Source organism: Mya arenaria, chromosome 3 (genome assembly GCF_026914265.1).
Source record: "Mya arenaria isolate MELC-2E11 chromosome 3, ASM2691426v1".
Classification (NCBI taxonomy): domain Eukaryota; kingdom Metazoa; phylum Mollusca; class Bivalvia; order Myida; family Myidae; genus Mya; species Mya arenaria.
The window spans coordinates 8,002,688-8,024,873 of NC_069124.1; the positions used below are offsets into that span (position 1 = coordinate 8,002,688).

The 22,186-nt window shown below is 39.5% G+C and overlaps 3 protein-coding genes across 11 annotated transcripts in view; 2 read left to right on the plus strand and 1 right to left on the minus strand.

Moving 5' to 3' along the window:
- Positions 1–2,789, plus strand: part of LOC128228253 (centrosomal protein of 135 kDa-like) — a 31,576-nt gene extending 28,787 nt beyond the window's left edge. For all 9 annotated transcript variants that reach the window (XM_052939438.1, XM_052939441.1, XM_052939446.1 and 6 more), the window contains one exon: positions 268–2,789. In XM_052939438.1, the coding sequence (XP_052795398.1) occupies positions 268–394 (127 nt within the window). In that variant the 3' untranslated portion in view covers positions 395–2,789. The remainder of the gene's footprint in view (positions 1–267) is intronic.
- Positions 2,790–5,817: 3,028 nt separating this feature from the next.
- Positions 5,818–7,144, plus strand: LOC128226906 (palmitoyltransferase ZDHHC22-like). The gene is made up of 2 exons (XM_052937017.1): positions 5,818–5,949; positions 6,197–7,144. The coding sequence occupies exons 1-2, from the start codon at positions 5,845–5,847 to the stop codon at positions 7,037–7,039; spliced, it is 948 nt and encodes a 315-aa protein (XP_052792977.1). The 5' UTR covers positions 5,818–5,844; the 3' UTR covers positions 7,040–7,144.
- A 4,234-nt stretch (positions 7,145–11,378) lies between these two features.
- LOC128228761 (uncharacterized) lies at positions 11,379–12,940 on the minus strand. Its single transcript, XM_052940260.1, has 3 exons — positions 12,843–12,940; positions 12,519–12,649; positions 11,379–12,302 (listed from the first exon to the last, which is right to left on the minus strand). Exons 1-3 carry the CDS (start codon positions 12,937–12,939, stop codon positions 11,379–11,381), a joined length of 1,152 nt encoding a protein of 383 aa, XP_052796220.1. The 5' UTR covers position 12,940.
- Between the last annotated feature and the right edge of the window lie 9,246 nt (positions 12,941–22,186).

Genomic DNA, 22,186 nt, shown 5'->3' on the forward strand with positions numbered 1-22,186 from the left:
AAATGGATGTATGGAGAATTTAAAAAAGTGTACCCAGTAAATGATATATTTTCAATCAACAATAAGATAATGGTGTAAGGGTCAGTAATACATGTGTATATTAATTGATTGAATCAATGAATTATTGATATTTTCTATATTTCTATGATTGAATTATTTAACTTTTCAAATATTGAAATGTAACGAAAATGTTGATGTAGAAATTTGGCCTCTTTTCAGTCATTTTATTTTGCAATTTTCACAATTTGTTATTATTTTGAACATCAGCAGGTACAGGAGCCGTAGCCCGGACACTTCCTACCTGAGTTCTTCCCGTCGCCGCTCACCAGAACGTAGCGGCCTTTCACTTGAAGATGACACCACTGCCAAATCTTACAACTCAGATCTGCTTTGATAGGACAGCAACTTAACTACTTCAGCCAGCGATATTGCTTAGCCAACCATTGTCATGTATCAACTTTGATTATTAAAAATGTATAAATTTTATGTATATTCAATACCAAGAACTGAAAGCTTGTATTTACGATGTTTATAATAAGAAAAATGGTTATTTTGGATTGATTTCTTTTTATTCCTACATTGCAACTTGTAGCATTTCTTTCGAGTTACATGTTATTACGTAACAAAATCTTTCATAACATTAAAAGTAATAATTAGCATGTGTGTTACAAATAACATCGAATCACATCAATTTTCTAACGCTTATATATTTGACATATAAGTTGTCATTTTCATCAAACTGGAAAAACTTTTTGCAGTTTTCCTTATGTGCGAGCCCTTCGTATCAAAAAAGCATTATTTGAATTGTTAGCACATGTTGTGGATGTGGTTGGTTATTTTTCTTGTTTTGCATGTTTGTTAAGATTCTGCCATGAATTTTCTTCTTTTCTTTGACAAACTTATATAATGTATGTTATGTTACAACAGAATTGTGCTGGTTGTATTTATTTTTTTTCGTTCTTGTCTGTGATAACGTATAAAGTTGCTAACGAAATATCTAGTTTTACCAATGGAGCTAGTATGAAAATGAGTATTATATATGTCCACCATCTCTGTTTTTAATTTGTTTCCTGCAGGGATCACAAAGACTGCCACCTTTTATGAAACCTGAAACTGTTTCCATATATGATATAAACTTTTCTTCGTCTTTCTCACTGTATAAAAAATCCTTCTTACCGATCCACTCAAAATTCGTCCAATGGGAAGATGAAATCCTCCAACTTCTAATCAATTGATTGATTTCTCTTTTTTGAGATATATGTACTTGCAAATATTCTCATTTTTCAATATACCACTCTAGAATTTGAAGGAGAGACTGTGATATGTAAATATATACCAGCTGACATTTATTTACACCATATTCTGTATATACCAAAAGCTGTATCCTCCATATGCTTGGATAGTTCATGTAGCGATGCTTTTATTTATTACCATAACCATTTTCACTATCTCATATTCATGATGCCCTCATTTTGTCTAGCTATTGAAATGTGAATGATAAAAATACAAAGTGAATGAGACAAAAAAAATTGATTTGACATTTGATAGAGAAGAATTGACGTGTATATATTCATCAATACCTGTCCTACCTGTCCTTATATATTAACATAATTATTTTATTCAAGGATGAAATTTAGTGCCTTAGTAATGAAGTTTCAAATTGTTAAACATAGATTTACATTTCTATAAGTTGGTTACTGTAAATTGAATATGCATTGAAGATGAAAGGACATTATTACCTATCACATGTACAAACTTAAATGCTGCAGACTTAGTGCAAGACAGTTGTATCTCAAAATTGAATTAGAAAGCATAACAGCAGTCTTGTGCCGAGCCCTTGCTGTATGTGTTTGAAGTTGCTACTTTTGAAGCAATTACTTTGTGTTATTAAAATTAAGATCTTTCGATATCACAAATTCATATTAAGAGTATCAATTTGCCATTCCATTTGTCAGTGTTGTTTATGTGATAGTATATGTGCACTAGTATTACAATACCAATAATACTTATAATACAGATATCCGTCCAGAATTGTAGTTTTTATTTGGGGTTTATTTATTATTTATTTTACAACTGTGTAGATAAACTATACTAACTGATCTTATGTATATGTTTGTATGTATGGTTCCTATTTACATGTAACTAATGGCTTTATTTCTGTTTTAATAATGATAATTGTCAACGCTTCTTAGAACAGACTCTGAATTTTACTGTCCTCACTTTTTCTGTTAAAAAGGTAATTAGAAAGAAATTAAACTTACTCTTTTGATAGTGGCTAATAACTTTCATGTTTTTACCTTCTAATAGCGGTTTCTCTTTCTTCCTCGCACATGTACTTGGTTCTATACTGCCAGATATTAGAATTTGTTTTCGTAGTAATTTTATATGTATCTAATTTTCATTCACATACTGAGTGTTATAGACATTCCGTTAAATGATATTTGATTTAGGACCAGTAGATATGAAATAAAAACAAGAGTCATGTTCAAAGAAGTGGTACAACGAAGCTAGCTTTTTTAAGTGTTTAGAAGCTGTTGCTAGGTAACACTCTAGCTTTTTATTGTTAAAAAGCTGTTGCTAGGTAACACTAGCTTCTGAGTATTAAGAAGCTGTTGCCAGGTAACACTGTAGCTTCTAAGTGTTAAGAAGTTAATACTAGGTAACACAACCCTTCTTTCGGCAGCTCTTGACCTGGTATGCTTTGGAAGTGAACTGTATGTACACTGTTAGCCTAGTTGACTTATATACAGTATTTTGGAATTTTTCAGAAAATAAATAATTAAAGACAACTTGTGTTTGCTTTCCCCCAAGGATTCTTTAGTAGAAGCATGTTATTGGGGACTTAACTATTTAAGATATTTTTATGCTTAAACAATTGACTATCTCCATAAGTAATTTATTAGTTAAAGCATTGATTAAAGTCCATTTTTGCCAAGCGTTTAGTCTTAACCGTATATATTACATGTATCTCAAAAGTCAACTCTGTACACAATACCAGATTTACATCAACTAGAGTTCAAAAGGTCAAGGTTAAATATAATGATGTTTAGCTCTACTGGACAGAGCCTATGCCATGGCTTGGTGTCCGTCGTCCATGCGTGCGTCCGTAAACTGATTGCTTAAGAACGTCATACTGTCTTCAGTTTCGATTGTATCTCAATCAAACTTATACAGCAGTTAGACATACATCCGAGCTCGGTTACTTTCTTCAACCAGCCAGATCAACCCATGCATGACTGGATTATGGCCTTTGAAATTCTGCAGCCCAAGTATTTTCTAATGCAGACAACTTTGTACAGAGAGCTGTGTATTACTGTAGTAGTTTTTTCGCGGGCCTATAGTTATTCTATGGATCTATTGTCACGTCTACTTGATAAATCGTCAACGACTTTTGCGACCGAACTCGGTGAAGGACGAGTTTATGAAGGACTTCGATGGATTTGCTTTTTGTGCCCCTATCTGTTACTAAAATTGAAAAAAAGAACAGTTGAAACTGAATCTCACAACGAAGGCTGAAGTTATTCTGTCAATTATTGAACACCTGTTTTCGTCGCAATGCGGCGTTTCTTGTTTATTGATTATTGCATTTATCTCTTAGACAAAGCGGCGTATAGTCGAGTGCGCTGACCTACAACAGCTTTTTTTGGTAATATGTTCCCTGCAAGAATAAAAGGCCATGCATACAGAAACAATCAAACGGTCATGCATGTAACTTATTGCTTGATTAACTGTTATAGTAATGTGATCCAGATATTACGCTATATACAGTTGACTATTAATGAGTTGAGATGTACTTTTGTAACGTTACCTTTCATTTGGCATATATTTAATTTTCCAAAGTGTTCGACTTTATCGCGCTCATTTTTCCAATAAAAATACAATCAATTAGAAATCACAACTCGTATATGTTTATTTTTTAATGGAGTTCATTCCAGCGAAAATCATTTACCCTTCGTCAACAGTTGAAACTGGCTATCGGTGGCTATCGCCGACTGGTCAGCGTATCTGTCTCTGAATCAGAGGGCTCTCTCTTCGATCTTTGCTCGGAACTTTGTCGATGGATTACTGGTTATAACCCAGGACTGGTAAATAGTTCTTAATCACATGTACATCACAGATTTTAAAAACTGTACATGCGTTTTGTCGCCTAAAGGCCCTACAAAGCTTATGTTACATGTTCTTGATCGTCAATGAATCTTAACCTTACCTTTATAACCCTAATATCTAACTCCTCGGTTTCGAAAAATCTATCTAAGCCCACCTGCACCTGTCACGTGCACTTCTTTCATTTAATTATAGTTATGGTTCGCTGTCAAACAATTATATTACCAGAGTTTTATTATACTGAGGATAAAGTTGTGTACGACGTTATATAAGATATGAACATACTCAGAAATATATCACATAGTTGTGATGTATTATCAAAAATCAAGGACCAGTGGCTTATATGTCCGTGCCATAACATATAATTAACATGCAGAAAACAACAACACATGTTATATGTACCTAACAGGTTACAGAGGGGGGGGGGGGGGGGGGCGGTCGTGGTAATCAGATTTCAATGGCTATACTGGACACAAGCAAGTGTTAAGCTTCAACACTAATCATTTCAATTTGAGAACATTTGACGAAAAATACATATTGCATGACAAGTTGAAAAGCCGTGCATAACTTTTGCCTTTAAGAAATCCGACCAAAACATAAGCTACCCAAAAACTCCATTAACCGTAATGTTAAATGTTGATATATGGTCATACCCTATAATGTTGGAACAATTTGAAAGGTACTTGCTTGCTGACAACTAATATGTAACGTCAAATATGTTATGTGTTTCATGGAAATAATTCCTCTTTATTTGTACTGAAATTGGATCTTAAATGTCATATTTGGCTATCTTTGTAGGCCTCTGATAACACAGTTTCGACATTTGTTTTACATTTTCTTTTTCCATAACACAAAACCATTTCCATCGAGACCCAAATACTATGGGGTCACTAGGCATCCGCAATCAACGTTCTTTGGGGTTGGATTACTTGAGTCATATCTATGTAAATTAGATAATATATAAATAGGATATGATGGTTGCATTTTCCAATGTTTTACCTTAACTTTTTCTGATCATCAAACAACCTCGACAAGTTGCATTGAAATGCATATTGTGGTCACCACATTGCCACAGGTACTGAAGACATTTGACACGAATGTTTATGCCAAACACTACTTTGTACAAGTTGAAGAGTAACCAATGCACAAAGTTCTCAGGAATTGCTACCTTGTTAAAAAAGACCATATTTCGAATGATAATGGGGATCGACCTGTTGTAATAGTGGTGTATAGTTTCCTCCACAATTTTCTAATATTGTTGGCTGATTGAATGGAAGAACGATGGAAAGAAACCAAAACAAACCAAACACATTGACATGGGACAACGTACAAACGACAAATTACTGAACCATGGGGCATTTATAGATGTATCACTTTAGATAACTCCCCAGATGCAATGTAAATGATGGAGCGAATTGCTCTTAATTGGCTAACTATATTGATTTGTCGGGTATCTGCATTGGGTATTCTGCGGAAATTCCAATTGTTAGTTGTTTATTTCTCAGCATCTCAACCGAGTCCATATCTGACATAGAACGGAATATTATAGAAACATTGTTTCTATTTGTGTTCGCAAATACGTATCTTGAAATTCAAAAAGTTCATCCAATACAGGAATCTAGGAATGAAGAATAAGAAAGAACAAAATGCAAATGTGTCTGGTTGAGAGAGGATACCAACAATAAATTATTAACGACCGATCCGCACGCAAAAACTTGTATATATAAACTTGAAAGTGATATGGGAGTAACAAGTGAACGTGTGGAGCTTCCATTCGTGAATTCGTCGTTATGGCGAATGAACAAGGATAGGAGGAGAAGGAATGGGTGTCTGTTATGGCTGGTAGTACGTACAGTTTCAACAATTTCGGTTAATTTGCATAACATGAAAGTATTTATTGGTTCCTAGCATAGCTGTGGAATATGCGGTCTGTCTCACTGTATCATAATGTAAATGATGTTCTTAACAAATGTTATAACCTATGTTGACATTTTGTTAAAACGTATAGTTCACTCTAAGGCACATGCTTGTCTTTTCTAGTAATTACTTTATCAAGTTTATGTCAATGTCACTTCATTCAATCTGATTTCAGGTTACAGGGCGATCAGTGGTTGCACTTCTGCTTTCTGCCCAACTGTATATGTGTGTGAATCAAATAACACCTGTTCTCTACTCCGATCTTCCGACTCGGATATTATTTCAAGGTTTCGTCGTCTTCACAGTTTTCCAAGTTGTAATAAACTGGATAATGGCAATGACGTATTCTTCGACCTACGATTTATATTTACACGTTTTTGAAAGTACCTGGCTGCAAAGAGACTTCTGTGGCGAAACAGAAAATGGGCAACATTTAAGAGGACAACTATTGCCCGAATATGATACAGCGAAAATGTACCCAAGACGATACTGTGAGATCTGCAGGATAAACAAGCCATTTCGGACCCATCATTGCAAGATATGCAACGTTTGTATTCTTAAACGAGACCACCATTGCTATCTGACTGGAAACTGCATTGGACTGAAGAATCAGAAGTACTTCATAGTTGGCGCTTTCTACACCACAATTGTCAGTATTGTATGCGGATACTTATGCGCGAAATACCTATATCTTTTGATGTACGTGTCCACAACGGCTTCGTGGTTCGACTTATTTCTACCAGTTACATTTATACGATGGATATTTGGCTGCATTTCCGGATTCAACAGTCTGGCTATCTTGTTTTGTTACATCGATGTATTTTTCGCTGTTGAAGGTGCCCGGGTATTTCTTGTCCAGATGTTTCTAGCGGTTAATGGAATGACGCTTCACGAATTGAAGAAACGGCGAGCAATATCGAATGTTAACACAACCCGTTACAACTTACATTCAGTCTTCGGCAAATATTGGTTACTAAATTTCATCTTTCCAGTGTCTTGGGGTTCCCAAAGTAAGTGAGAAGATGCAAGTTGAATTTAATAAGATCTGAAACTATCTTCATATGAAATTATTTTATTGTCAAAGAGATGCTGTGTTTGTTTGTCATATAACTGCTAATGCAATTTTTCCAGCCTGATTACTTAAAAAATAAATAATTTAAAGACGTTTCGTCCTTCTTTGTACGTAGTATAAATACATCTACGTACAATGTTATATGTCTGTTGTTAAGATGTGTAATAAAAGTTCAATTTCTCTTGTACTATTTTTGAAAGCAAACAATATGCAGTTTCATTTAAAATTCGAAGAATTTGAATAGTATATGCATTGCACAAGAAATAAGAATGTTATAAACCATTAAAATGATATAGTATTATCTAAAAAAAATCAACCTGTTTCAAAACATCATTATTGGCATCCGTTCCGAAATGTTACCGCAATTATCGTGATTTTTCCATTTGAAGGCATACTATTTTGAACCCACTGTCACAAAAGTTTGTCATTTTAAGGGCATTCATCCGTCAGGACGATGCTCCTGAAATAACTCCCGAAATCAGGTTTCCATTCATCCTTCTAGCATCCAATGTTTCTAAACAGCATTATAATTGGACACGAACTTTAGTGTAGGTGTGTTTGTTTTATCATGACGGCATGCTTTAAAGAATAGACGGAGATACTATGTCGGTGCAGTTGGACGCACGCATTAAGCAATTTGTATGAAACTATTTATTGACAGTGGTGAAAAGTCCACCACTGTTTCAAGAAAGGGCCATCGAGACCCTCCTCTGATTATGAAATAATTTTAGAACGTGGAATGGACATTGTAACAATCCGGATGTAAATGGCACAAGTTTTTCTGCAGAATACAGTTTATGTAAAAAGGTGGTATCTTTTCCATCAAGCTCTGTAGTATTTTGGGCTATGTATTTGTACCTCGAGATGTATTCAATGCTCACAATGAAATCGTGCCATACCATATTGAAATGAATCGGACAAGTACTTCTTGTCTAATTAAGTATTGCCTGTATATACACTGTACTATAATTATTATTATATTTTATAGTATAATTAAAGACAAAAACACGAATTTTAAACTTGTAATACAATATAGTGCGTGAACATTTAGACGACGTCTACGTGAAGTAAGAGTGCTCGTCAGACGTCCGTAATGTGGTGCACATTGACAATATTGCACCGCCGTAACCGTAGACAATTGGCTGCATAACACCGGAAAAGGCCATTATGACTTTAGCAACGAATTGCCTTCTCCAAAGAGTACAATTTTTCATGACTTTAATGATCGAAGTCAGTGTGTGTATCGGCGTCGCAAGAAAAGATTTGCAAATTCGTTTGTCAATCAACGAACTTGTTTGGCTGTCAAACTACTATTGTATGGGCTGTAGGTATAATGAAATACCACGTTTAGTATTTCTGGATTACGTACCGGGAGCTAGGGCAGTTCATCACTACATTATGTCGACTGCCGTTGTCCCGTCCATGCAACAACATTGTTGACTCGTGCTGCAGCAATGATACTGACGCCGAAAACGGCAATGTTAACGAATTTATTCGTGGAGCAAAACAACGTTAAAGTTTTGCCATGGCCCTCAAAGAGCCCATGTATGAGCCCAACATGTATTGGCGGAGACGAAGTAAGTGCTGCGATGTTACAATCTCCAAAATGCAGAATTAAGAGACTCAGTAGTTGCGTCTTTGAGACAAAGATGTGTATATTTCGTAGACGCAAATGGCGGACTGTCCCGTCGATTTCATGTTAATTTACAAGTGAAAGGAGAATAGTCTCTGAATTACCTTAGGCATAACGCAATTCATGAAAACACATTCGAACTAACCACTTATGTACAGGAAGACGCGCAATGTTTATTGTTGACAAATTTTATTACGGTATTGATGTGCACGTGTACTTTTGTGGTGAAAACTTGCGCGGATAATATACTTCGGATCCTGCAGTTTAGTTTCACATATAGTTTATGTTTTATCTCTTTTTGTTTAGCCTTTTTACACAATCAATTGTTGAAATGATGCTAAGAGTATAAATGTGTGTCTTATATTGGCTTCCTAGTCAAATAGCCCCCAAGTCAAATAGCCCCCAAGTCAAAAAGCCCCCATTTTGGTCAAATAGCCCCCACTCACATTTTAAAATTGGTCAAATTGTCCCCCAAAACGCCCCCACTTTTTATTATTTTTTTATATGTATGTTTGCATATTTATGTTATTCCAAAACACTTTTTAAACTTTAATTTTACAAAATTAAGTGCAATTAACATTATTTGTATATTAATAAATCTGAAAATTTTACCAAGTAAGAATAACAAACGTTTTAAAATATATCTTATAAATAATATATTATTACATCAAATCTACATTTTAAATGTTAAACTTTCTAAGTCATAAGTTTTTTTTGTGTTTTGTGTTATTCTTTATTTTGATATTGATTAAGCATCAAACTTAAAGCTGCACTCTCACAGATTTACCGTTTTGAAAACTTTTTTTATTTTTTTGTCTTGGAAAGAGTAAATTTTTGCGTAAATATCTGCAAACCAGTGCTAAAAGATTGCTGACAAAAGATCAGATTGCAGATTTTCATATTTCCGTTCGAAAATTAACATTTTATTGCTAAAACCGAAATGCTTAAAACATCAATTTTTGAACTTGAATATAAAAAATTTTGGTCAGCATTCTTATATAACTGGTTTCCATTTATAATTTCCAAATTGAGGAACAACAAGAATATATATATAAAAAAAAATTGAAATAATTTTCACATTATTCACATCTTTTAAATACACATTAACAATGTATGGTAAAATGTATTATGCATTCTCATTGTACCACACAATATACATTAACATAGATGGAGAATGCCTATTATATGTTAATACATAGTAAAAAGGTCCTTATGCAGCTGTCACTAATCTTCTGTTTCATTTGTGTTTGGGACGGTGTGCACATATGTAGAGGAAATCTTTTTTAGCAGGCCGGTGTCGGTCAGATCGCCAGATCTGTACATGTCCCATGCAGCGAACACAGGTCCCTACATGGACCTGTACGCTGCCTTCTGGTTACGCTGCAAGCGTTGTTCTGAGACCAGGCGGATATATATACACATATCTTAAAAATATTACCACTTACCTTCAAATATACATTCAAATATCTTAAAAATATTACAACTTACATTCAAATATCTTAAAAATATTAAAACTTACCTTCTAATATATTTTCAAATTAAAAAAGAAGTGGGAGCTATTTGACCAAAATGGGGGCGTTTTGACCGAATTGGGGGCGTTTTGACCAATTTTTTCGCAGTGGGGGCTATTTGACCAAAAGTGTGGGTGCTATTTGACTTGGGGGATATTTGACCAGGTTCCCTTATATTGTCAGCGTCATATTCTTTTGAAACTAGAAGTAGGTATCTAATGCCATCATCATATTTCGTGTTTCTTAAACATTTAAACGGTTTTTATTGTGGTGTTAAAATGTAATCAATAATTTAACGATGAAACTTGTTTAAATGTTGGCCCATGTGTGGAAATTATATGTTTTGAATCTTACACCCCAACAAAGGTAATATGTGATATTTTAAAACATTGATGGTAAACATCCGACCAACCTTAATTTTAAGTACATAGTTTACTTTCAAACTTATTAAAATATTTACGTAGAATGAAAAAAAATGTCAGTCCTATATCACACGTTGCGAGCCACTACAGATCTTTCGAAAATGATTGTTCATTGTAAGATTCCGCTTTTCTTCCCATTGATGGTGTCTATTGATAGAGTAAAAGATATATTATAGGTATATTTATTTGTTATTTATCACATCACAGAATAGATATATCGATTTTAATTTATTTACATCGTGTTAAAGATAAATTTTATCGTAACAGATTGACACATTTTCAGACATCAGTTACAAGTAGAAAGACATTTGCATCAACACTAAGAAAGAAATAATTTAGTTTTGATATATGAATACAACATATCGGCAAAATTGTAGAAATGTTCAGCATCGCTTGCTCGGAGAATGATATTACCGCCGAAAGTCACTTTTTGCTTTACTTGACAATTAAGCCTGCAGCAGGGCTAATGCCGATTTAACGGTTTCGTAAAACAAAACGAAAACAACTATTTCTTACTCTCTGACACAAAAATGATACGTAACCAGTATATATCATATATCATCGGTACGGCTAGCAAAGCAGTTCGTCCTTCTTACTTTCTTTACTTCTTTTTACATATTTTATGCAAAATTTTATTATTTTCTTGTCGTATCATGCTGTCCGCAATCATAACTTTCGGATGGATAAAATCTGGCTCGTTTATTTCAAATATGTAAAGACTAACAAAGCTTGATATCGGCGCCAAGTTTATCGCTCAAGTCTTCCAATCCTTTGCAGACGGCAAACGTCATGTACACGCCTTTGTGTGAGGCATCATTATCCACTTCTTTATAGTTCCACATACCTACAAGCATTGAATACACATTGATAGATTTTCCATTCGGATCGTCGGAACAGAATATAGCCCCGCTATGACCAGATTCACACAGTCTCTTTCTCACAAGCGCGTTGGTTTCTCTGTCCCACACACAAAGGTCCTCAATCAAGACGTAATGACCGTCCATTGCACGACAGCGATAGTACGGAATTGTGATCTTTCCTCGTCGTGGAGTCGCTTCTCCATTTGCCCAAATGTAGACTTGTAGCTCCTCAAATTTTGCCAGTTGATCATGTTCGAAAAGGCATAGTTGGCTGGGTGAATATAGGCCCTCAGAAGTTTTGAATTTGTTGTTTCCGACCTCAGATACAACTGCTACAGCAGAAATATCATATTTGTTTTTTCCGTTTCCTCGATGAACCACTCCAATGGCAGTTTTGTTACCACTTTGATCAAATATATATACTGGAGGCTCTTCGTTGTCCTCATCGGGATCTGCAAAATGTCTCGCAAAGAGAGCACAAAGTTGGCATTCACTTAGTGAAAGATGACCTTCTATTCGAGCAAAACCTCCAAGCGTTCCTGTTCTACCCAAAATGTTCTCAGCTTTATCTCCAACTTTGGATCCCGAAAAAGGGGTGATGTCGTAATCGCCAAATATCACCATATGGTCGATCTTGAAAGTCTTTAGAACATCTGACATTTCGCTTTTTATTCGTTGTCTTTCGCATTTCAGACTAGGCATCTGTACATGTATTTGGAGTTGTCCGTCTCTGAAGCCGCATCCTTTAACCTTCTTGTCTACGCCAAAAACAGCGTCTATAATCTGAAAAGTAGACCTGCCATGTAACTGGAACTTAGTAACACAAACTGAAATACTATATGTTCATTCTGAACCATACTGGTGCTCATTATGATAAAGAAAACTAACTCGAATAATATAAATATATGTATAATGTATTACAGATACTGTAACAAACATTCTTATTGCTTTATTATATCAAATATTAGTAGTGTAAATGTTTAAGTAGAGCCGAAATACTTCATCGTTCATCGAGGTGTGCATACTGCAGGTCTGAATGCTGGCATTGTCAAACCTCCTTAACAGCGCTTGGCCCTCACGTATGGTATCCATGAGGTTTTCTCTGTCAACCGCATTCAGATTGTTTATTTCTGAACAAAAATCATTGGAATCTTATTAAAAAGAATGAACGTATTTCTCGTTATAAGTAATTAAATTGTATCAACTTATTTCAATACTTCTAACTTTCACATTTATATCTTGGTTTACTTCAGATTACCTATTTCAAAACACAAAGTGATTATATGTGTATTAGTCTAAATGAATATATACCAGGTCGTTTACCTATCGAATAACTGTTGTTGTCGTCATCAGTTTCCTGGCCAAATTGTTGCTCATTCAGCTTCGGCTTTAGTACACATATCTTGTTAAATTTGACCATGAATTGCCAACCATTCCCTCACAGTAGCCCGTGCCTGTACAGTATACTACAATATAACCATTCCCTCACAGTAACCCGTGCCTGTACAGTATCCTACAATACAACCATCCCCACACAGTGGCCTGTGCCTGTACAGTATCCTACAATACAACCATTCACTCACAGTAACCCGTGTCTGTACAGTATCCTACAATACAACCATTCCCTCACAGTGACCCGTGCCTGTACAGTATCCTACAATACAACCATTCCCTCACAGTAGCCCGTGCCTGAACAGTATCCTACAATACAACCATTCCCTCACCTGTAGCCCGTGCCTGTACAGTATCCTAAAATACAATCATCCCTTCACAGTAGCCCTTACCTTTACAGTATCCTACAATACAACCATTCACTTACAGTAGCCCGTGCCTGAACAGTATCCTACAGTACAACCATTCCGTCACAGTAGCCCGTGCCTGTAAATTATCCTACAATACAACCATTCCCTCACAGTAACCCGTGCCTGTACAGTATCCTAATCTACAACCATTCCCTCACTGTAGCTCGTGCCTGTACAGTATCCTACAATACAACCATTCCCTCACAGTAGGTGGTGCCTGTACTGTATACTACAATACAATCATTCCCGCACAGTAGCCCGTGCCTGTACAGTATCCTAAACTACAACCATTCCCTCACAGTAGCCTGTGCCTGTACAGTATCCTACAATACAACCATTCCCTCACAGTAACCCGTGCCTGTACAGTATCCTACACTACAACCATTCCCTCAAAGTAGCCGTGTCTGTACAGTATCCTACAATACAGACATTCCCTCACAGTAACCCGTGTCTGTACACTATCTTACAATACAGACATTCCCTCACAGTAGCACGTGTCTGTACAGTATCCTACAATACAACCATTCCCTCACAGTAGCCCGTGTATGTCAATAGCCCATGCCTGTACAGTATCATACGATACAACCATTCCCTCACAGTGGCCCGTGTCTGTACAGTATCCTACAATACAGCCATTCCCTCACAGTGGCCCGTGCCTCTACAGTATACTACAATACAACCATTCTATCACAGTAGCCCGTGCCTGTACAGTATCCTACAATCAACCATTCCCTCACAGTAGCCGGTGCCTGTACTGTATTCTACAATACAATCATTCCCGCACAGTAGCCCGTGCCTGTACAGTATCCTAAACTACAACCATTCCCTCACAGTAGCCTGTGCCTGTACAGTATCCTACAATACAACCATTCCCTCACAGTAGCCCGTGCCTGTACAGTATACTACAATACAATCATTCCCATACAGTAGCCCGTGCCTGTACAGTATCCTACAACCAACCATTCCCTCTCAGTAGTCCGTGCCTGTACAGTATCCTACAATACAACCATTCCCTCACAGTAGTCCGTGCCTGTACAGTATCCTACAATACAACCATTCCCTCACAGTAGCCCGTGCCTGTACAGTATCCTACAATACAACCATTCCCTCACAGTAGCCCGTGCCTGTACAGTACCATACAATACAGCCATTCCCTCACAGTAGCCCGTGCCTGTACAGTATCCTACAATACAACCATTCCCTCACAGTAGCCCGTGCCTGTATAGTACCATACAATACAGCCATTCCCTCACAGTAACCCGTGCCTGTACAGTATCCTACAATACAACCATTCCCTCACAGTAGCCCGTGCCTGTACAGTATACTACAATACAATCATTCCCATACAGTAGTCTGTGCCTGTACAGTATCCTACAACCAACCATTCCCTCTCAGTAGTCCGTGCCTGTACAGTATCCTACAATACAACCATTCCCTCACAGTAGCCCGTGCCTGTACAGTATCCTGCAATACAACCATTCACTCACAGTAGCCCGTGCCTGTACAGTAAACTACAATACAACCATTCACTCACAGTAGCCCGTGCCTGTACAATATCCTACAATACAACCATTCACTCACAGTAGCCCGTGCATGTACAGTATCCTACAATACAACCATTCACTCACAGTAGCCCGTGCCTGTACAGTATCCTACAATCAACCATTCCCTCACAGTAGCCAGTGCCTGTACAATATCCTACAATACAACCATTCCCTCACAGTAGCCCGTGCCTGTACAGTATCCTACAATACAACCATTCACTCACAGTAGCCCGTGCCTGTACAGTATCCTACAATCAACCATTCCCTCACAGTAGCCCGTGCCTGTACAGTATCCTACAATACAGCCATTCCCTTACAGTAGCCCGTGCCTGTACAGTACCATACAATACAGCCATTCCCTCACAGTAGCCCGTGCCTGTACAGTACCATACAATACAGCCATTCCCTCACAGTAGCTCGTGCCTTTACAGTATCCTACAAAACAACCATTCCCTCACAGTAGCCCGTGCCTGTACAATATCCTACAATACAACCATTCCCTCACAGTAGCCCGTGCTGTTCAGTATCCTACAATACAACCATTCACTCACAGTAGCCCGTGCCTGTACAGTATCCTACAATACAACCATTCACTCACAGTAGCCCGTGCCTGTACAGTATCCTACAATACAACCATTCACTCACAGTAGCCCGTGCCTGTACAGTATCCTACAATCAACCATTCCATCACAGTGGCCCGTGCCTGTACAGTATCCTACAATCAACCATTCACTCACAGTAACCCGTGCCTGTACAGTATCCTACAATCAACCATTCCCTCACAGTGGCCCGTGCCTGTACAGTATCCTACAATACAACCATTCCCTCACAGTAGCCCGTGCCTGTACAGTATCCTACAATACAACCATTCACTCACAGTAGCCCGTGCCTGTACAGTATCCTACAATACAACCATTCACTCACAGTAGCCCGTGCCTGTACAGTATCCTACAATACAACCATTCACTCACAGTAGCTCGTGCCTGTACAGTATCCTACAATACAACCATTCACTCACAGTAGCCCGTGCCTGTACAATATCCTACAATACAGCCATTCCCTCACTGTTGCACGTGCCTGTACATTATCCTACAATACAGCCATTCCCTCACAGTAGCCAATGCCTGTACAGTATCCTACAGTACAACCATTCCCTCACAGTAGCCCGTGCCTGTACAGTATCCTACAATCAACCATTCCCTCACAGTAGCACGTGCCTGTACAGTATCCTACAATACAACCATTCCCTCACAGTAGCCCGTGCCTGTACAGTATCCTACAATCAACCATTCCCTCACAGTAGCACGTGCCTGTACAACCATTCCCTCACAGTAGCCCGTGCCTGTACAGTATACTACAATACAGCCATGCTCTCACAGTAACCCGTACCAGTACCGTACCATACAATACAGCCATTCCCTCACAATAGCCCATGCCTGTACAGCATCCTACAATACATTTATTTCCTCACAGTAACCCGTGCCTGTTCAGTATACTACACTACATTTATTTCCTCACAATAGCCCATGCCTGTACAGTATCCTACAATACATTTATTCCCTCACAGTAACCCGTGCCTGTAGAGTATCCTACAATACATTTATTCCCTCTCAGTAACCCGTGCCTGTACAGTATCCTACACTACATTTATTCCCTCGCAGTAGCCCGTGCCTGTACAGTTTCCTACAATCAACCATTCCCTCACAGTAGCACGTGCCTGTACAGTATACTACAATACAACCATTTCCTCACAGTAGCCCGTGCCTGTACAGTATACTACAATATAGCCATTCCCCACATTAACCCGTGCCTGTACAGTACCATACAATACAGCCATTCCCTCACAGTAGCCCGTGCCTGTAGAGTACCCTACAATAAAACAATTCCCTCACAGTAACCCGTGCCTGTACAGTATCCTACAATACAATCATTCCCTCACAGTAGCACGTGCCTGTACAGTATCCTACAATACAACCTTTCCCTCACAGTAGCCCGTGCCTGTACAGTATCCTACAATACAACCATTCACTCACAGTAGCCCGTGCCTGTACAGTATCCTACAATACAACCACTCCCCCACAGTAGCCCGTGCCTGTACAGTATCCTACAATACAACCATTCACTCACAGTAGCCCGTGCCTGTACAGTATACTACAATACAGCCATTCCCTCACAGTAACCCGTGCCTGTACAGTAACCATACAATACAACCATTCACTCACAGTAACCCGTGCCTGTACATTATCCTAAAATACAACCATTCCCCCACAGTAGCACGTGCCTGTACAGTATACTACAATACAACCATTCCCTCACAGTAACCCGTGCCTGTACAGTATACTACAATACAACCATTCCCTCACAGTAACCCGTGCCTGTACAGTATCCTACAATCAACCATTTCCTCACAGTAACCCGTTCCTGTACAGTAAACTACAATACAGCCATTCTCTCACAGTAGCCCGTGCTTGTACAGTATACTACAATACAACCATTCCCTCACAGTAGCCCGTGCCTGTACAGTAAACTACAATACAGCCATTCTCTCACAGTAGCCCGTGCCTGTACAGTATCCTACAATACAACCATTCCCTCACAGTAGCCCGTGCCTGTACAGTATACTACAATACAACCATTTCCTCACAGTAACCCGTGCCTGTAAAGTATTCTACAATACAACCATTCCCTCACAGTAACCCGTGCCTGTACAGTATCCTACAATACAACCATTCCCTCACAGCAGCCCGTGCCTGTACAGTATCATACAATACAACCATTCCCTCAGAGTAACCCATGCCTGTACAGTAAACTTAAATCAACCATTCCCTCAAAGTAGCCCGTGTCTGTACAGTATCCTACAATACAGACATTCCCTCACAGTAACCCGTGTCTGTACAGTATCCTACAATACAGCCATTCCCTCACAGTAGCCCGTGCCTGTAAAGTATCCTACAATAAAACCATTCCCTCACAGTAGCCCGTGTCTGTCAGTAGCCCGTGCCTGTACAGTATCCTACAATATAACCATTCCCTCACCTGTAGCCCGTGTCTGTACATTATCCTACAATACAACCATTTCCTCACAGTATCCCATGGGTGTACAGTATACTACAATCAACCATTCCCTCACAGTAACCCGTGCCTGTACAGTGTCCTACAATACAACCATTCCCTCAAAGTAGCCCGTGCCTGTACAGTATCCTACAATACAATTATTCCCTCACAGCAACCCGTGCCTGTAAAGTACCATACAATACAATCATTCCCTCACAATAGCCCGTGCCTTTACAGTATCCAACAATACAATTATTCCCTCACAGCAACCCGTGCCTGTAAAGTATACTACAATACAATCATTCCCTCACAGTAGCCCGTGCCTGTAAAGTATACTACAATACAATCATTCCCTCACAGTAGCCCGTGCCTGTAAAGTATACTACAATACAATCATTCCCTCACAGTAGCCCGTGCCTGTAAAGTATACTACAATACAACCATTCCCTCACAGTAGCCCGTGCCTGTACAGTATCCTACAATACAATTATTCCCTCACAGCAACCCGTGCCTGTACAGTATACTACAATACAACCATTCCCTCACAGTAGCCCGTGCCTGTAAAGTATACTACAATACAATCATTCCCTCACAGTAGCCCGTGCCTGTAAAGTATACTACAATACAATCATTCCCTCACAGTAGCCCGTGCCTGTAAAGTATACTACAATACAATCATTCCCTCACAGTAGCCCGTGCCTGTAAAGTATACTACAATACAACCATTCCCTCACAGTAGCCCGTGCCTGTAAAGTATACTACAATACAATCATTCCCTAACAGTAGCCCGTGCATGTACAGTATACTACAATACAACCATTCCCTCACAGTAGCCCGTGCCTGTAAAGTATACTACAATACAACCATTCCCTCACAGTAGCCCGTGCCTGTAAAGTATACTACAATACAATCATTCCCTCACAATAGCCCGTGCCTGTACAATATTCTACAATACAACCATTTCCTCACAGTAGCCCGTGCCTGTACAGTATACTACAATACAGCCAATCCCTCACATTAACCCGTGCCTGTACAGTACCATACAATACAGCCATTCCCTCACAGTAGCCCGTGCCTGTACAGTACCCTACAATACAACAATTCCCTCACAGTAACCCGTGCCTGTACAGTATCCTACAATACAATCATTCCCTCACAGTAGCACGTGCCTGTACAGTATCCTACAATACAACCTTTCCCTCACAGTAGCCCGTGCCTGTACAGTATCCTACAATACAACCATTCACTCACAGTAGCCCGTGCCTGTACAGTATCCTACAATACAACCACTCCCTCACAGTAGCCCGTGCCTGTACAGTATCCTACAATACAACCATTCACTCACAGTAGCCCGTGCCTGTACAGTATACTACAATACAGCCATTCCCTCACAGTAACCCGTGCCTGTACAGTAACCATACAATACAACCATTCACTCACAGTAGCCCGTGCCTGTACATTATCCTAAAATACAACCATTCCCCCACAGTAGCACGTGCCTGTACAGTATCCTACAATACAACCATTCCCTCACAGTAACCCGTGCCTGTACAGTATCCTACAATCAACCATTTCCTCACAGTAACCCGTGCCTGTACAGTAAACTACAATACAGCCATTCTCTCACAGTAGCCCGTGCCTGTACAGTATACTACAATACAACCATTCCCTCACAGTAACCTGTGCCTGTACAGTAAACTACAATACAGCCAATTCCTCACAGTAACCTGTGCCTGTACAGTATACTACAATACAACCATTTCCTCACAGTAACCCGTGCCTGTACAGTAAACTACAATACAGCCATTCTCTCACAGTAGCCCGTGCCTGTACAGTAAACTACAATACAGCCATTCTCTCACAGTAGCCCGTGCCTGTACAGTATCCTACAATACAACCATTCCCTCACAGTAGCCCGTGCCTGTACAGTATACTACAATACAACCATTCACTCAGAGTAGCCCGTGCCTGTAAAGTATACTACAATAAAACCATTCCCTCACAGTAGCCCGTGTCTGTCAGTAGCCCGTGTCTGTACAGTATCCTACAATATAACCATTCCCTCACAGTAGCCCGTGTCTGTACATTATCCTACAATACAACCATTTCCTCACAGTATCCCATGGGTGTACAGTATACTACAATCAACCATTCCCTCACAGTAGCCCGTGCCTGTACAGTGTCCTACAATACAACCATTCCCTCACAGTAGCCCGTGCCTGTACAGTATCCTACAATACAATTATTCCCTCACAGCAACCCGTGCCTGTAAATTACCATACAATACAATCATTCCCTCACAATAGCCCGTGCCTGTACAGTATCCTACAATACAATTATTCCCTCACAGCAACCCGTGCCTGTAAAGTATACTACAATACAACCATTCCCTCACAGTAGCCCGTGCCTGTAAAGTATACTACAATACAATCATTCCCTCACAGTAGCCCGTGCCTGTAAAGTATACTACAATACAATCAATCCCTCACAGTAGCCCGTGCCTGTAAAGTATACGACAATACAATCATTCCCTCACAGTAGCCCGTGCCTGTAAAGTATACTACAATACAACCATTCCCTCACAGTAGCCCGTGCCTGTACATTATCCTAAAATACAACCATTCCCCCACAGTAGCACGTGCCTGTACAGTATCCTACAATACAACCATTCCCTCACAGTAACCCGTGCCTGTACAGTATCCTACAATCAACCATTTCCTCACAGTAACCCGTGCCTGTACAGTAAACTACAATACAGCCATTCTCTCACAGTAGCCCGTGCCTGTACAGTATACTACAATACAACCATTCCCTCACAGTAACCTGTGCCTGTACAGTAAACTTCAATACAGCCATTTCCTCACAGTAGCCTGTGCCTGTACAGTATACTACAATACAACCATTTCCTCACAGTAACCCGTGCCTGTACAGTAAACTACAATACAGCCATTCTCTCACAGTAGCCCGTGCCTGTACAGTAAACTACAATACAGCCATTCTCTCACAGTAGCCCGTGCCTGTACAGTATCCTACAATACAACCATTCCCTCACAGTAGCCCGTGCCTGTACAGTATACTACAATACAACCATTCACTCAGAGTAGCCCGTGCCTGTACAGTATCCTACAATACAACCATTCCCTCACAGTAGCCCGTGCCTGTACAGCATCCTACAATACAACCATTCCCTCACAGTAGCCCGTGCCTGTACAGCATCCTACAATACAACCATTCCCTCACAGTAACCCGTGCCTGTACAGCATCCTACAATACAACCATTCCCTCACAGTTGCCCGTGCCTGTACAGTATACTACAATACAACCATTCACTCAGAGTAGCCCGTGCCTGTACAGTATCCTACAATACAACCATTCCCTCACAGTAGCCCGTGCCTGTACAGCATCCTACAATACAACCATTCCCTCACAGTAGCCCGTGCCTGTACAGTATCCTACAATATAACCATTTCCTCACAGTAACCCGTGCCTGTACAGCATCCTACAATACAACCATTCCCTCACAGTAACCCGTGCCTGTACAGTATTCTACAATACAACCATTCCCTCACAGTAGCCCGTGCCTGTACAGTATACTACAATACAACCATTTCCTCACAGTAACCCGTGCCTGTACAGTATTCTACAATACAACCATTCCCTCACAGTAACCCGTGCCTGTACAGTATCCTACAATACAACCATTCCCTCACAGCAGCCCGTGCCTGTACAGTATCCTACAATACAACCATTCCCTCACAGTAACCCATTCCTGTACAGTAAACTACAATCAACCATTCCCTCACAGTAGCCCGTGTCTGTACAGTATCCTACAATACAGACATTCCCTCACAGTAACCCGTGTCTGTACAGTATCCTACAATATAGCCATTCCCTCACAGTAGCCCGTTTCTGTACAGTATCCTACAATAAAACCATTCCCTCACAGTAGCCCGTGTCTGTCAGTAGCCCGTGCCTGTACAGTATCCTACAATATAACCATTCCCTCACAGTAGCCCGTGTCTGTACATTATCCTACAATACAACCATTTCCTCACAGTATCCCATGGGTGTACAGTATACTACAATCAACCATTCCCTCACAGTAGCCCGTGCCTGTACAGTATCCTACAATACAACCATTCCCTCACAGTAGCCCGTGCCTGTACAGTATCCTACAATACAATTATTCCCTCACAGCAACCCGTGCCTGTAAAGTACCATACAATACAATCATTCCCTCACAATAGCCCGTGCCTGTACAGTATCC

Bases quoted from the DNA above. Each gene is read 5' to 3' on its own strand.
- LOC128228761 (XM_052940260.1), bottom strand. From the start codon at position 12,939: ATGGTCAAATTTAACAAGATATGTGTACTAAAGCCGAAGCTGAATGAG. The intron at 12,650-12,842 runs GTAAACGACCTG...ATTTTTGTTCAG, and splicing joins CAACAACAGTTATTCGATAG to AAATAAACAATCTGAATGCG. The intron at 12,303-12,518 runs GTATTTCGGCTC...TCTACTTTTCAG, and splicing joins ACACCTCGATGAACGATGAA to ATTATAGACGCTGTTTTTGG.
- LOC128226906 (XM_052937017.1), top strand. From the start codon at position 5,845: ATGGGAGTAACAAGTGAACGTGTGGAGCTTCCATTCGTGAATTCGTCG. The intron at 5,950-6,196 runs GTACGTACAGTT...ATCTGATTTCAG, and splicing joins GGTGTCTGTTATGGCTGGTA to GTTACAGGGCGATCAGTGGT.